Raw genomic sequence first — 11,789 nt, 5'->3', positions numbered from 1 at the left:
TTTGTTCCTTTTGTTAATGCAGTCACGCGCCCCTGTCTCCGCAGTGGGGGGCCATCCAATGTCCCAAGCGCCATTTGAAATGCTCTTTATCAGTTACCACGTTCTAATCACATGTAGGCTATAGAGTTTAGGCTATCATTTTATCTAAATGGACAACCTTTGTAATATGAATTATCTATAATACAGCAGTCAGATGATGTGCCCTACACATGATGAGACCAGGGGCGAAAATCTGATATCCACTTTGGAGGGGACAATTACATGACATTTTCTCAAGAGCAATTCCTGAGGGGGACACCAAAAGTAGTGCTGTAACACATAGCCTACATTGTAATATGGTAAATGTATATTGAGGAACCAAAGAAATAGGGTGTTTGTTGTACTCCTAACTACCGGTACCCAAAACTACACAACTAATCACAACAGCAATACCATTGCCTTTAACAAATCTTAGTTCAGTCACCAGTTTAAGTTGAGAGTGGGGGTATCCATGGCATTTTCCAATTATGTTCCGATTTTACAAGTCAAAAAAATTGAGAACCTTTCATAATGTTGCCAAACAAAGACTCAACAAACTTACCTGAGACTCCCTGTCTCTGCCAGTCTGTCCCTGCATATCTGTCCCCAACTCTGCTGTCTGTGTGCCATCTGTTGCCTGCTCTGCCAAATGACATCATTGTGAAACATTTCCATTAGAATTTCATTTCTTTCTTATGAACATTTTATCAACTAGTCTTTGAGATATTAGGCTACTAGGGTTCTTATTATGCGTTTTGGTGTATTGAAAAATACTCTGATGTCCGTCTTTTATTTTTCTGCCATTTTCTACCTGGCTGGCTGGCTGGCTACACACACAGTGTGTAGGTTATTTACAGTAGGAGATGGGCTTCTATCATCTTCAATCATTCTATATGGGCTTCGATCTAAAAGGTAGCTAGCAAATGTGAAACGGATTAAAATGACAAGAGTTGACAGCTGTATGAGTTCACCATTTACACAACATATGCTGCAACCTTTTGTAATTTTAATAGTTTGTTTCATATTGGCTGGCTTCCAACAATAGCTGAATTTGCAAAGCTAGCGAGCACCAATTCAGTTTCAGTGGTGTTTGCTATAATCTTTGCTACCCGGGTTAAATAAAGGTGAAATTAAATAAATAAATAAAAGTTCCCTTGCGACAATTTAGCTTTTGCAACGAGACCATTAAATATATTTAAGACAATGGTAGAAGAGAGTGTAGTTCTGTTCAGTTTGGACTTCAGTTTATCGCTAACCTTATCACAGGGACTTTGAAGCACTAACTTACATCATCTGCATGCTGATTCCATTTTTGACGATGCCACATAAATGGAATAGGTACTAGCTAGCTTAATAGTTAATATTTGCGCGCTAGCTCTGCATATTCAGCTAGTGTGTGTGCGCGCAATTGACTGGATGAACCTCACGGCAGTTACGTAGCAAGCTAAGGAACTGGCAGTGGATCAAACCATTGTGAGGCAAAGGGTGGGGGGGTTGCAATCTTTTGAAACTTAAAAACGCACTATTAAGTGTCTATAATCAGCACAATTGCTTTCATTGCGTATTATTAATATTATTTAAATTACATAGTTATGTTTCAGTGATATATTGGGGGGGACAAATCATATTTTTCCCAGGATGGGGGGGTTGTGTGCCCCCCGTCCCCCCCGGGATTTCCGCCCCTGATGCCACCCTCAGTCATTTACTTTTCCTAAGTAAGTATATTTATCACATGCATTTGTTATTAGAATTTCGAGATCAGAAACAGAAGTTCTGTCATATCCAGTTTTAAAAGGACATGTATTTCTTTCTTCTTCTTTATTCACCAGCAGTCAGCCTGCTCAGCTGATGATGGCCCATCTAAACTACACCTAAACTATGTCGAAAATTATTTCACAAATATATTAATAGAGTTAGCCTAAATACAATATTAAATTGGCAATAATATGATGGGTGACAATATTGTCAATTGTCAAATTGAATATGAAGAGACATTGCAGTTTAGTTGGAATTGACACAGAGGCAGGGAAACGGCGCACCAAAAAGTGACTTTTTCAAATCCTCTGAGGCTCCTACAGAGTTACATGCAGGTAAGATCCTTTGACTTCTATATAGTATCAGAAAGAGCAGATTCTGAGGTTTCCAAAACATTTACCTTTGCCAAATAACTCAAAAAATGTAAGAGATTATCTCTATTTCAAAATATCACCTTTTCCAAGAATAACTGGTCCATGTGCACCACAGATATCCTACACTAACATAAACCAAAGAAAATGCTCTTTGATTTGTTTTATTGGGTAACATATTCTAATGTTACCCAAGCCTTCATAACACACAACCAAATGATTATTTGTGTAATTGTATATGAAATGTGTTTATATGACTGTTATTTTGCAGTCAGAATAACTGCTCATTGACTCAAAGTGGGATCCCTCAAAGCCTTTCAAGTGTTAATAAGCAAAACGGACTTTGAATGGCCTTTAGTTTGCGATTAAGGGCTGTGTGCATTAGTGCCTAGTCATGAAGCCACTTTTGTCCAGTTATGGAATGAGGAGGAAGTTGGCATCTAATTAATTACTGATTAATTACTTATTCAATCAATAGCCATAGCCTATGGGTTTGCAATAGGCCTATGGCATTTCATTCAATCCAATGGTTTATGATAGGCCTACTCCATGGTCATTGTCAAGGCAAGCTAGATGAATTTGGGAGTTATTGAGTTATAGAGACAAACCATCACTTTTCTTCTGACTGGCACACAGACAAAGGGCAGTGGCCCGTGCAATGCATGCGTCGCACGTGGGGGATAATCCGTTCCCCCGCGCACTTGTTAAAGCCTCTTCTCTGGCAGATTAAACCGCGCGCTTCTAACCAACCATCTGTTACCAGCACCTCACCACCACGTGCACACGCACACTTCCCTCCACCGGGATGGACCCGGAGGCGCGAAGCCGCGGAGAGGCATTCGCTTCACCAGAGGGGTGCGGATGAGGCCGGTGGTGGCTAGGCAACTCAGACCAGTCGGTAGGCCTATCTGAGGGACTGCCTGCTTTTTTGTTTGAGTTGCAAGTGGAAGATGATGCTCATTCATTCTAGAACTGTTATGGGATGATGACAGCAGGAGGTTGCAGGGTTTCCCAAAATCATTATCCAACAAGTAGGTCTATATTGCGCAATTTTGTATGATTGTTCCGCAATTTAAAGCAATTGATTTTACTCAAAGTCTATACCAAACATCTTAGCCTGACATTTTTACAGGCCTAAAACCTCCACAATACACTGTTAAAGCTATAGTTCTCAAACAATCACACATAGTTTTAATGTACATTTATTTAGTCAAAAGAATATCTTCATAAGATATGATACCTAGTTCAAGACAGTTTAAAATGTGTTATATTTTATACTCTTATCATGTCTGTCTATTCCCATTCAGTTGGCGAGTGGGCCTACACACCCTCTACCACTAGAGGATAGTATTGACTATAGTAATGCTTGAACGCTATAACAATTATTTGATGAAATGAATAATCTTCCAAATAGAGTAGCCATGTTAAATATGTGTCAATAAGTGAGAGCAATAAAATGTCGACAGCCACTTCAGTACATGTAGGAATTCCCAAAAATGTGACAGTACAATAGGCCTGCTTCTAATGCAATATCCATTGAATGCGATGCTTTTGTTACATAGTCATGAAGATACACTGATCATATTATGGTTGATAATACAATTCAATTTCTGGAAACTTAAAATGTTCATGCCTTGCTGAGTTGCCTTCAATTTGGGACTTTGGAGACATGGGCCGAACTGGGACCATATGAAGCCCTTATACCCCAATTTGCTTCTGGACCCCATGAATACAAGGGTTTGGTTGACGGACAGAATGATCATGAGATACTCAGTTTTATCAATGCATTGCTTATCAATGAATGTCAATGGGTTTATCTCATGTAGGCTACTCTAAGTGTTTTAATAAAGTGCATAAACGTTTTCAGTTTTCAGTCAACACAAATTGAGCTGTTAAAAAACGATAGCTTTTTAACTTATCTTTTAAATGAATACCATAAAATAAATACGACTTCTGTACAGTATGTGACACTGAATTCCCTTGTAATCAGTAAGACTGTCTCTCGTACACACTAAACTTTGAGTTACGTTTCATTACATGTTGAATGGCATAATTCTTAATAAAAACACACAATTAACCGAAAGAAAAGGTTAGTATGTCAAGACACGACTGTAACAGTCAGAAACAGGGCCAATGTAATTCTCAAAGAAGGGGGTAGCACATGCATAGGCCTATACGTTTGTTTGTTCATTTATTTGAAAGTCAAATAGTTGTCAGACAAGCATTTTTGGCTCCAGGCTTAAACAGGTTTTTATATTTGACTATACAGTATGCCTATTGGCTTCTGTTGGGATTTGTGTATTGGACACTTATATTTCACATGTAAAAACACCCTTAATAGAAGATAGCCCGTATTCCCATTTTTAAAACAATGAAAGAATTAGTCTCGACAATAAAAAACGTATTCGGAAATGTCATTACATCTATCATGAATTGAGCTCCCGAGTGGCGCAGCATCTAAGGCACTGCATCTCAGTGCTAAAGGTGTCACTACAGACCCTGGTTCGATTCCAGGCTGTATCACAACCGGCCGTGATTGGGTTTCCCATAGGGCGGAGCACAATTGGCCCAGCGTCGTCCTGGTTAGGGTTTGGCCGTGGTAGGCCGTCATTGTAAATAAGAATTTATTCTTAACTGACTTGCCTAGATAAATGAAGATAAAATATAAAAATTGGTTCAGAAGTGTAAAAATTGTGTCTTCATCATTGTGTAAACACACTGGTAACAATATCTATGTGTTGTGTATTTCAGCTATGAAAGACCGAGGGGTTAAAATATGGGGGTGGGTAGCCTACTTCGACATTCTATTTATAATTGGCAGAAAAAAAATCGTAACTGCACTAAAGGTCATTGAAGGAGTTGGCTTGAAAATAATCTGAAGATTTTTGGACATGCGCAGTTGTGGGATGCCATATTGGAACGAGCTCTGTGCTGTGCAGTTGAAAGACGTCGCTCGCTGGTTTCCACCGAACGAAAAAGGCTCGCAAATTAGACGCGAAAAAAACATCATTAAGGTAAGACAGGTGACAGGTTGACGCTTCTTTAAATATTTATGTTGGTTACTAATCCAGAGCCGTCGTTTTCTCGACGAAATATCTACCGTGAAAGGTTTTTCCTGGCTAAAACCTTTAACCAGTCCTACTCGAGGCTGTTTCTCTAGAAACATAAATACTGGCGCATTCAGGAGCCAAGTTGTTCAAAGTGTTTTTACGTGCGTAATTATAGCTTTCACATGCGGTTAGAACGTCGCTTCGTGGCACTTTCAATTTAGTTAGTATGATTGTTTTTCTTTATTTAATATAAACCTTGATGCAAAAATAAATTGGTTACATAAACATTTATTTTAATGCTTGCCGTGCGTAGGAAAAACACATTTCAATAAGCCTTATAAATGAATTTCCATCTAACGGTCTGCTTTCCACTGAAAACGATAAAATAGGGAAATGCTCATAAATTCACACCCCTGACTTCATTTTAAATGTTCATATTTACAGTTTAAACGTGTAGGTGTGTCACGTTTTTTCCACACATAGGTGCGCAAAGGCATCGGAAAATACCGGACATTGCCAATATGTCAAACCACTTTCAACATGGCGGGTTTTGGTGTGTAAAAAACTCCATGTAAAATCTTTGAATGAGGAAAAAATTAAATTACTGCAGTTAACCGTCCAGTTTCAGTTTCTTTTGATGCACATTAACAAGCTCTAATGAATTAAATTAGAAGTAGACGTTTAGCAATACCGTTAGAGTTTTTTTCCGCTGCAATACTTTGTGTGTAAAGTACATTAGCGAAGTGCCGTATACAAATGACTGACTGTGTAACGCACTGAGGACGTCGGCGACACCCGTATCCCACAAATGCACAGTACGCCTAGCTACATTTCCTGTTTCACTTTATCAGCATTAGCAGTTACAATCTATTTTTGTAATCGTTATTTAGTAGACATAGAATAATGGTGTGATGAACGGTTCCATTTGTTTTTTTAATCATCCATCAAGGTTTTAACATCCAACCTTGATGATTGTAAAATTGCACGAGGTAATTCTCCCAATCCGACGTTATGCCAAATTTGTATGATGAAGTTGCTAATTGGGTTAAACCGCGCATATATCCATTTAATTATTTATTTTTTATTGCGGGCGGTCAGCAAATCCGGAGTTTAGCTGCGCATTATTCTGATGATCCCTCTTCGGGATTACATTCGGCTCCATAATGAATATAAAAATAAAACCACGTTACGGAATGAACAGTGATGTGCATGTGCACACTCATGCGTATTCAGGCTGCCTAATGCCATAAAACCCCAAAACATGCGGCAGGTCGGGGCTCTCCGTCGGTGGCTCTCATGTGAGATCGTTTTGCCTTGGTACTGGTGTAGCATAGATGGAATGGAAGCAAGCAACATCATGGAGAAGATCTCGCCTCTTTACAGTAAAACCCTATGAAGTGTCCAGGGATCTGGTAAAGATGATCAAGGATGCATGGTTATTGATGGTTTTATTCATGTACTCCTCAGCGCCGTTCATACTCGATCTTTTGAAAGCACATGCCGTTGTATGTAAATGGTCCCGATAAGGTCCTAAAGGAAGAACAGATAAAACATTGACGGATTGGCTCTGCTTTGTGAGTGAAGACAACTTGCATTATTATCACACATTTAACGGTGATTTACATAACACAATGATATTGAAAACGGATGTATTAAGTCATCAGGTCAAGGTTGTGACTTGACATCGTCAGTTCAAAGGTGTCTGCTATAGTTTCAGGTGAAGTAATGGCAAGGTAACCACATCCCCAGGCTAATTGCTCATGGAAAGTGTGCGGCTGAATAGATTAATTGCAATGTAAAGAAAGCCAAATTTCGTTTTCTCCACTAAGAGTTCAGTGAGGTGTATGGATAAATGAATCACAGGAGTTTAAAATTGTTTTTTTATTTTTCTGACTCTATGTCTGAAGGAGAGATAATGAGTCACGTGGCCTAAGTCAGCATAACAGACACAACGTGCTCTGCGCAAAAAGGCTGTCCAATGATTTGCCTACATCGGGATGATTTTTCTTCAAATATAAAGATATATTATACAACATGAAATTTGGATTAAGATCAAACAAGATCCATTTCCATCTATTTTCGATTATTTTTAAGTTTATGGAAAAAGTAATCATATAGACCCTTCTGGTGTGATGTTACTCAAACAATGGCTTGATGCTGGAGAAGTTGCCTGAAGCTGCTGTTGTAGGCAGTAGGCTGCCCATTAGTATGTTTTCTCATTGCCTCTGTGCATTGTGGCCTGTCTGTCTGTCTGCCTGGGGCAGTTGTTTGCTCTTCAGTCTTTTAAATATCTCAGTCAGCTGATCTCACACAGCATCACAGGCTGTTTAAGGAACACACCAGACTAGATGAGCCATAGAGACAAGACACTATATTCTACTGATATATTATACTAATGCATCATAGATACTGAGAAATCATGAAATCTTTCATTGGATGTGATACTGTAGATTACATAGTGAGTGATAAAACAGAAGTGTAGAAATCGTTGCGAGAGATCGTTACTCTTCACATGATAAATTGTGTCCAATTTTGATACCTACAAACCAAAACATGATGGGAGATAAGGAAGGACACACCCAGCCCAAATAGTGTTAGTTAATCTGTTAATTGCCCGTTATGTCTTTCTATTGTCCTGGTTGGGGTTTTAGAGAAAGGCAGCTAAGGGACAGAGCGTGTGGTGCATACTGGACTCATCAGGGCTAACCCAAAACACCGCCCCCCCCACCATCTCAATCTGATGAGGCTTTAACCAGGAAAGACCCGCGTCTCAGATTAAAACACAGATCAACCTAATCCCCAGGATCCAATCCATGCTGCTCACTGGGATGCTGGGGACCAATATGGACCAATATGTTTTCATTTAGTGGTTTAGTTAGGCTGCTTTTGGTTAAAAAAAAAAAAACTATTAGTGAAAAAAATAAATATCAGAATTGTACTGCCTGTGTAAACTCTGCCTTAGATCCTCCTGACTGAATGCTGTAATAGTGAACATTTTCAATTTATATCAGTGAGAACATTTCTGGGATAAGTGACCCTCTGTGAGATAAGTTGCTCGGTTCTCTAAATCTGGGATTTTCTCTGATTGTGTCCTAGACATTGTGGTTTATACTACATGTTAGTTATTTAATGGTCCTTGTTGCCTGTGATCTCTGATCGTTTCTGGTCCGAAGTCAGTAGATGGATCCTATGTTTGCGTCCCGGAGCATGTGGACTAGCAGACAGAGTGGAGAGGGACAGGGGGCACCTCATGTGAGTCCAATTAGACCAGCTTGTTGTTTACGCTATGGATAGATGTGTGTTTGGATCCCTGCGTGACGGAGGACCCATTCAGAAGGATTACATGTCGTGAAAGGGCACAGCTATGCAATGAAGCAACGAGTTGATTTCAATGCGTTGCCAATTATGTTCCTCATGCTATAAAAACGCATGATGACAAGCACAACATTGCCTATTGCTCTTTTGAATGGGGATTTGAATGCTTAGGCAAATTTGCGAAGTCTGCAGAGAGTTGTTTTTGTGTATTAGTTTGATTGAAGGGCATTGGTATGAATCTGCTCTATGAATCAGTGTTAATTGAACATTTGATGGAAGTGCGTGCAGTTACAGTGAGTCATTGTGGAGGCTGAGCGAAATGGCAGTTATCCCAAAATATCCCAAATGTAACCATGTGATCTGGGAAAGAGACAGAGTGGAAAAACAATAGGAACATATTTAGTTTGGTTTTTCTCTAAGATCGTTTAGATAAAACAAAAGTATGAGTAAATTATGACTAAGCGTTATGATTCCTATGCGAGCGATTCAAGCCATTTGAAATAACCTCTTCTTCCGTAATGGTTAATGTAACGCTGATCTCTGTGGCATGGTTTTATGAGGTTCTGCTGTGTCAGTCCTGTTCTTCTACCTTATTTCAACAGTGATTGGTTATCTCTTGTGGCTGAAGAGCTGTGCTGAGGTATGCAAATCCACGACAGCAGAAACTGCACATTGCTCTCGTAGACTGTACCAAGCAGAGGCATACAGTAGAAATGCACTGTGCTGAGCAGGTATTCTATGCTGTACAAATATAATTAGTAGAACAGAGGCTGTTCTATCTGTATGGTGGGCTGTTCTGTAGGTAAAACCTCTCGTTCTCTCAAACAGAGAATTAGTGAACATACAAGTTCAGTCAGGAGAAACGACAGGGATTATCCAGTCGCAGTACATTTTAATGACCTAAAACATGACATTTCCACCTTTTTTAGATTTTGTGGCATAGTGAAAGTTAAGATATCAGACAGGGGAGGTGATATAAATAATACTCTGAGTAAAAGAGAATGTTTTGGGATTTTCACCCTCCAGACATTCCCAAAAGGTCTTAATGATGAAATACCTATATATGTTATGTTGTAAATGTGAACATGAATTAATGTCCCCTATTTCAGATTACTCTGACGTTTTTCTTGCACTGTACCCAATGATTTATGAAAACTTGCTTGGTGAGTCGATGTACTCAATGTGGTTTTACAGACGTGTTAAATGCGTTTTATGTACACAATTTATTTGAATATTTATGAAATGCACATTGTTCGACTCCAACCCAATTCAATGCCTGGAACGAATGTGGGTGGAGCTATGTCTACATAAGGGTGCTAATAAAAATGTAAAGACTCACAAGCCCTGACAAAGGCATTGAGGCCGATACGTAAAGCTTAATAACGAGCAGTGATCCTATCAAGAGCAGTGTGCGGGTTTCTTCATTCTTCTCATCTGTATGGTCTGAAATAAATGCCCGTATTGTCTTTCGTTATTGTGGTCATTGTTTAGATGGACATGATGTGGATTTGAATGCTCCATACCGACTTAACTCCTCCTTTGTGTGACACAGTGGAGGAATGAGGGAGATGCAGTGAAGACTGAGGAGTCTGAAGACAGACGGACAAAGGGTAAAGGTTACCAGGAAGAGAGAGCAGGATGCAGTCCCGCCCACAGGACAGGCCGTTGGCCCTCTCCGCGGGGAAATCCCACAGCCCGACCAATGGGAGAGAAGAACAGGTGCACTCAGGTGAGGGATTTTACCTTCACTTTTTAATCTTCGATCCCTTCCTCATTTTTTTGTCTTCCATTGTTTTGATGACACGTGAAGGGCACAACCATTCATCTCCATTGTATCACAATCACAACAGGGGGTTGTGATTGTGATGAGCAGCCATCTTCCAATTTTTCCCATTCCTTTTTGACATGCCACACCATTGTTGACCTTCAACAAGGTCTCAGAATGCGTGTAGTGCAGTGCTATTTTTTTTAGGTTTGGATTATTCAGCATGAATCTGCAGCAGCCACTGTGTCAAGCTATGAGAGAATCTGGTCCAGTTTACCTGGTCAGTGGTGTGGGGAAGTATGAGCTGACTGTGGAGACATAGTTAGTTTCTCTGTCATGGTGTTCCTGTGTTCACTTCCTTGTTCTGTTCAGCCCTACAAGATGCTTCTTATCAGATGAACAGACTTGAAAAGTGGAACTCGGATTAAAAGAAATAGAAAACCGGAAAGTTTTGTTGGGCGGACATGAAAGAGGAAATACAACTCACCTAGGAGCGTTTTCTCAACACCACGGTTGATCTAACATATTGTTAATTATAAAACATATTTTAAAGGATTTTTAAAGTCCTTTTCTAAATCTCAAATACGCTTGAATGACACGGTTACCTTTTGTTAAAAGCAGTGTTCGTGACTCCTTTGAATCAGGTTGAGATGGATAGTGGACGTTATGACGTCATAGCCTTTAAAGGTCTGGGGATGGGGAGTGTGAACACACACACACACTGCTATGTGTAAGGGAGAAGAGCAAGCCTAGCAGATTCTTTTCAGAACGCCCCCGACTACAACAACCGGTAGTTTCCTCTCTCTCATTAGTGCAGGTTAAGTCCCACACACTAAGTCCCATGAGACACAGCCTAGAGAGGAGAAACCACACAGCAGGAACAAGAGATGCAGATTCTCTCTCTCTTCTCTCTTCTCTCTTCTCTCTCTCTCTCTCTCTGTGAGAGGACTCATTATACCTTGTCCAAGTAACAGTCTCCCACGGGCAAATGAAACAGTTCTCACCTTGAGGAGAAACATTAGTGGCGTTACGTAAGACCTGGAACACACGCATAAAACTCACTAAAGATCAGATACATTTTCAAGTGACCTAATTTTGATTGGTTGAAAAGAGACTAAACTTAGTTTCAGCTGGTTGCTGCTGTGTTCTTTAGAAAGTTCCTTCCCCATAGATTTAGAGAAATGACATTGGTGTGTGTGATCAGGTCTCACCCTGCTTGTCTCATGAAATCTGTATGTTTTGTTTATGCTTATTATGACGTGTCTGTTTACACAGTGACTTTGATCGTTGCAGAATGAAGGCGGTCACATTTTTTTCCCACTCCACGCAAACTGTATTTCACCCCACTCTTTCGCTAGGGACTGAGGAAATATACTGTTTTGTTTACAACGTTCTTCCTGTTCCATTGCTTTTTCTCCACTGCATTGTCATTTATTCACATTTTATTTTACCTTTATTTTGACAGGGAATCGATGCTAAGACGAAGGTCTCTTTTCCAGATGAGCCCTGTTTAGC

The 11,789-nt window shown here is 39.9% G+C and overlaps 1 protein-coding gene across 4 annotated transcripts in view; it reads left to right on the top strand.

The window, feature by feature from the left end:
* Positions 1–5,048: 5,048 nt before the first annotated feature.
* The window catches only part of LOC106609271 (Scm like with four mbt domains 2), a 49,250-nt gene continuing 42,509 nt past the window's right edge, over positions 5,049–11,789 (top strand). For all 4 annotated transcript variants that reach the window (XM_014207881.3, XM_014207879.3, XM_014207880.3 and 1 more), the window contains exons 1-2: positions 5,049–5,158; positions 10,062–10,238. In XM_014207881.3, coding sequence (XP_014063356.1) covers positions 10,148–10,238 — 91 coding nt within the window. In that variant the 5' untranslated portion in view covers positions 5,049–5,158; positions 10,062–10,147. The remainder of the gene's footprint in view (positions 5,159–10,061; positions 10,239–11,789) is intronic.

This window comes from Salmo salar, chromosome 07 (assembly GCF_965601325.2).
Source record: "Salmo salar chromosome 07, fSalSal1, whole genome shotgun sequence".
In the NCBI taxonomy this organism is placed as follows: Eukaryota; Metazoa; Chordata; class Actinopteri; order Salmoniformes; family Salmonidae; genus Salmo; species Salmo salar.
This window is presented reverse-complemented; position numbering and strand designations above follow the sequence as displayed.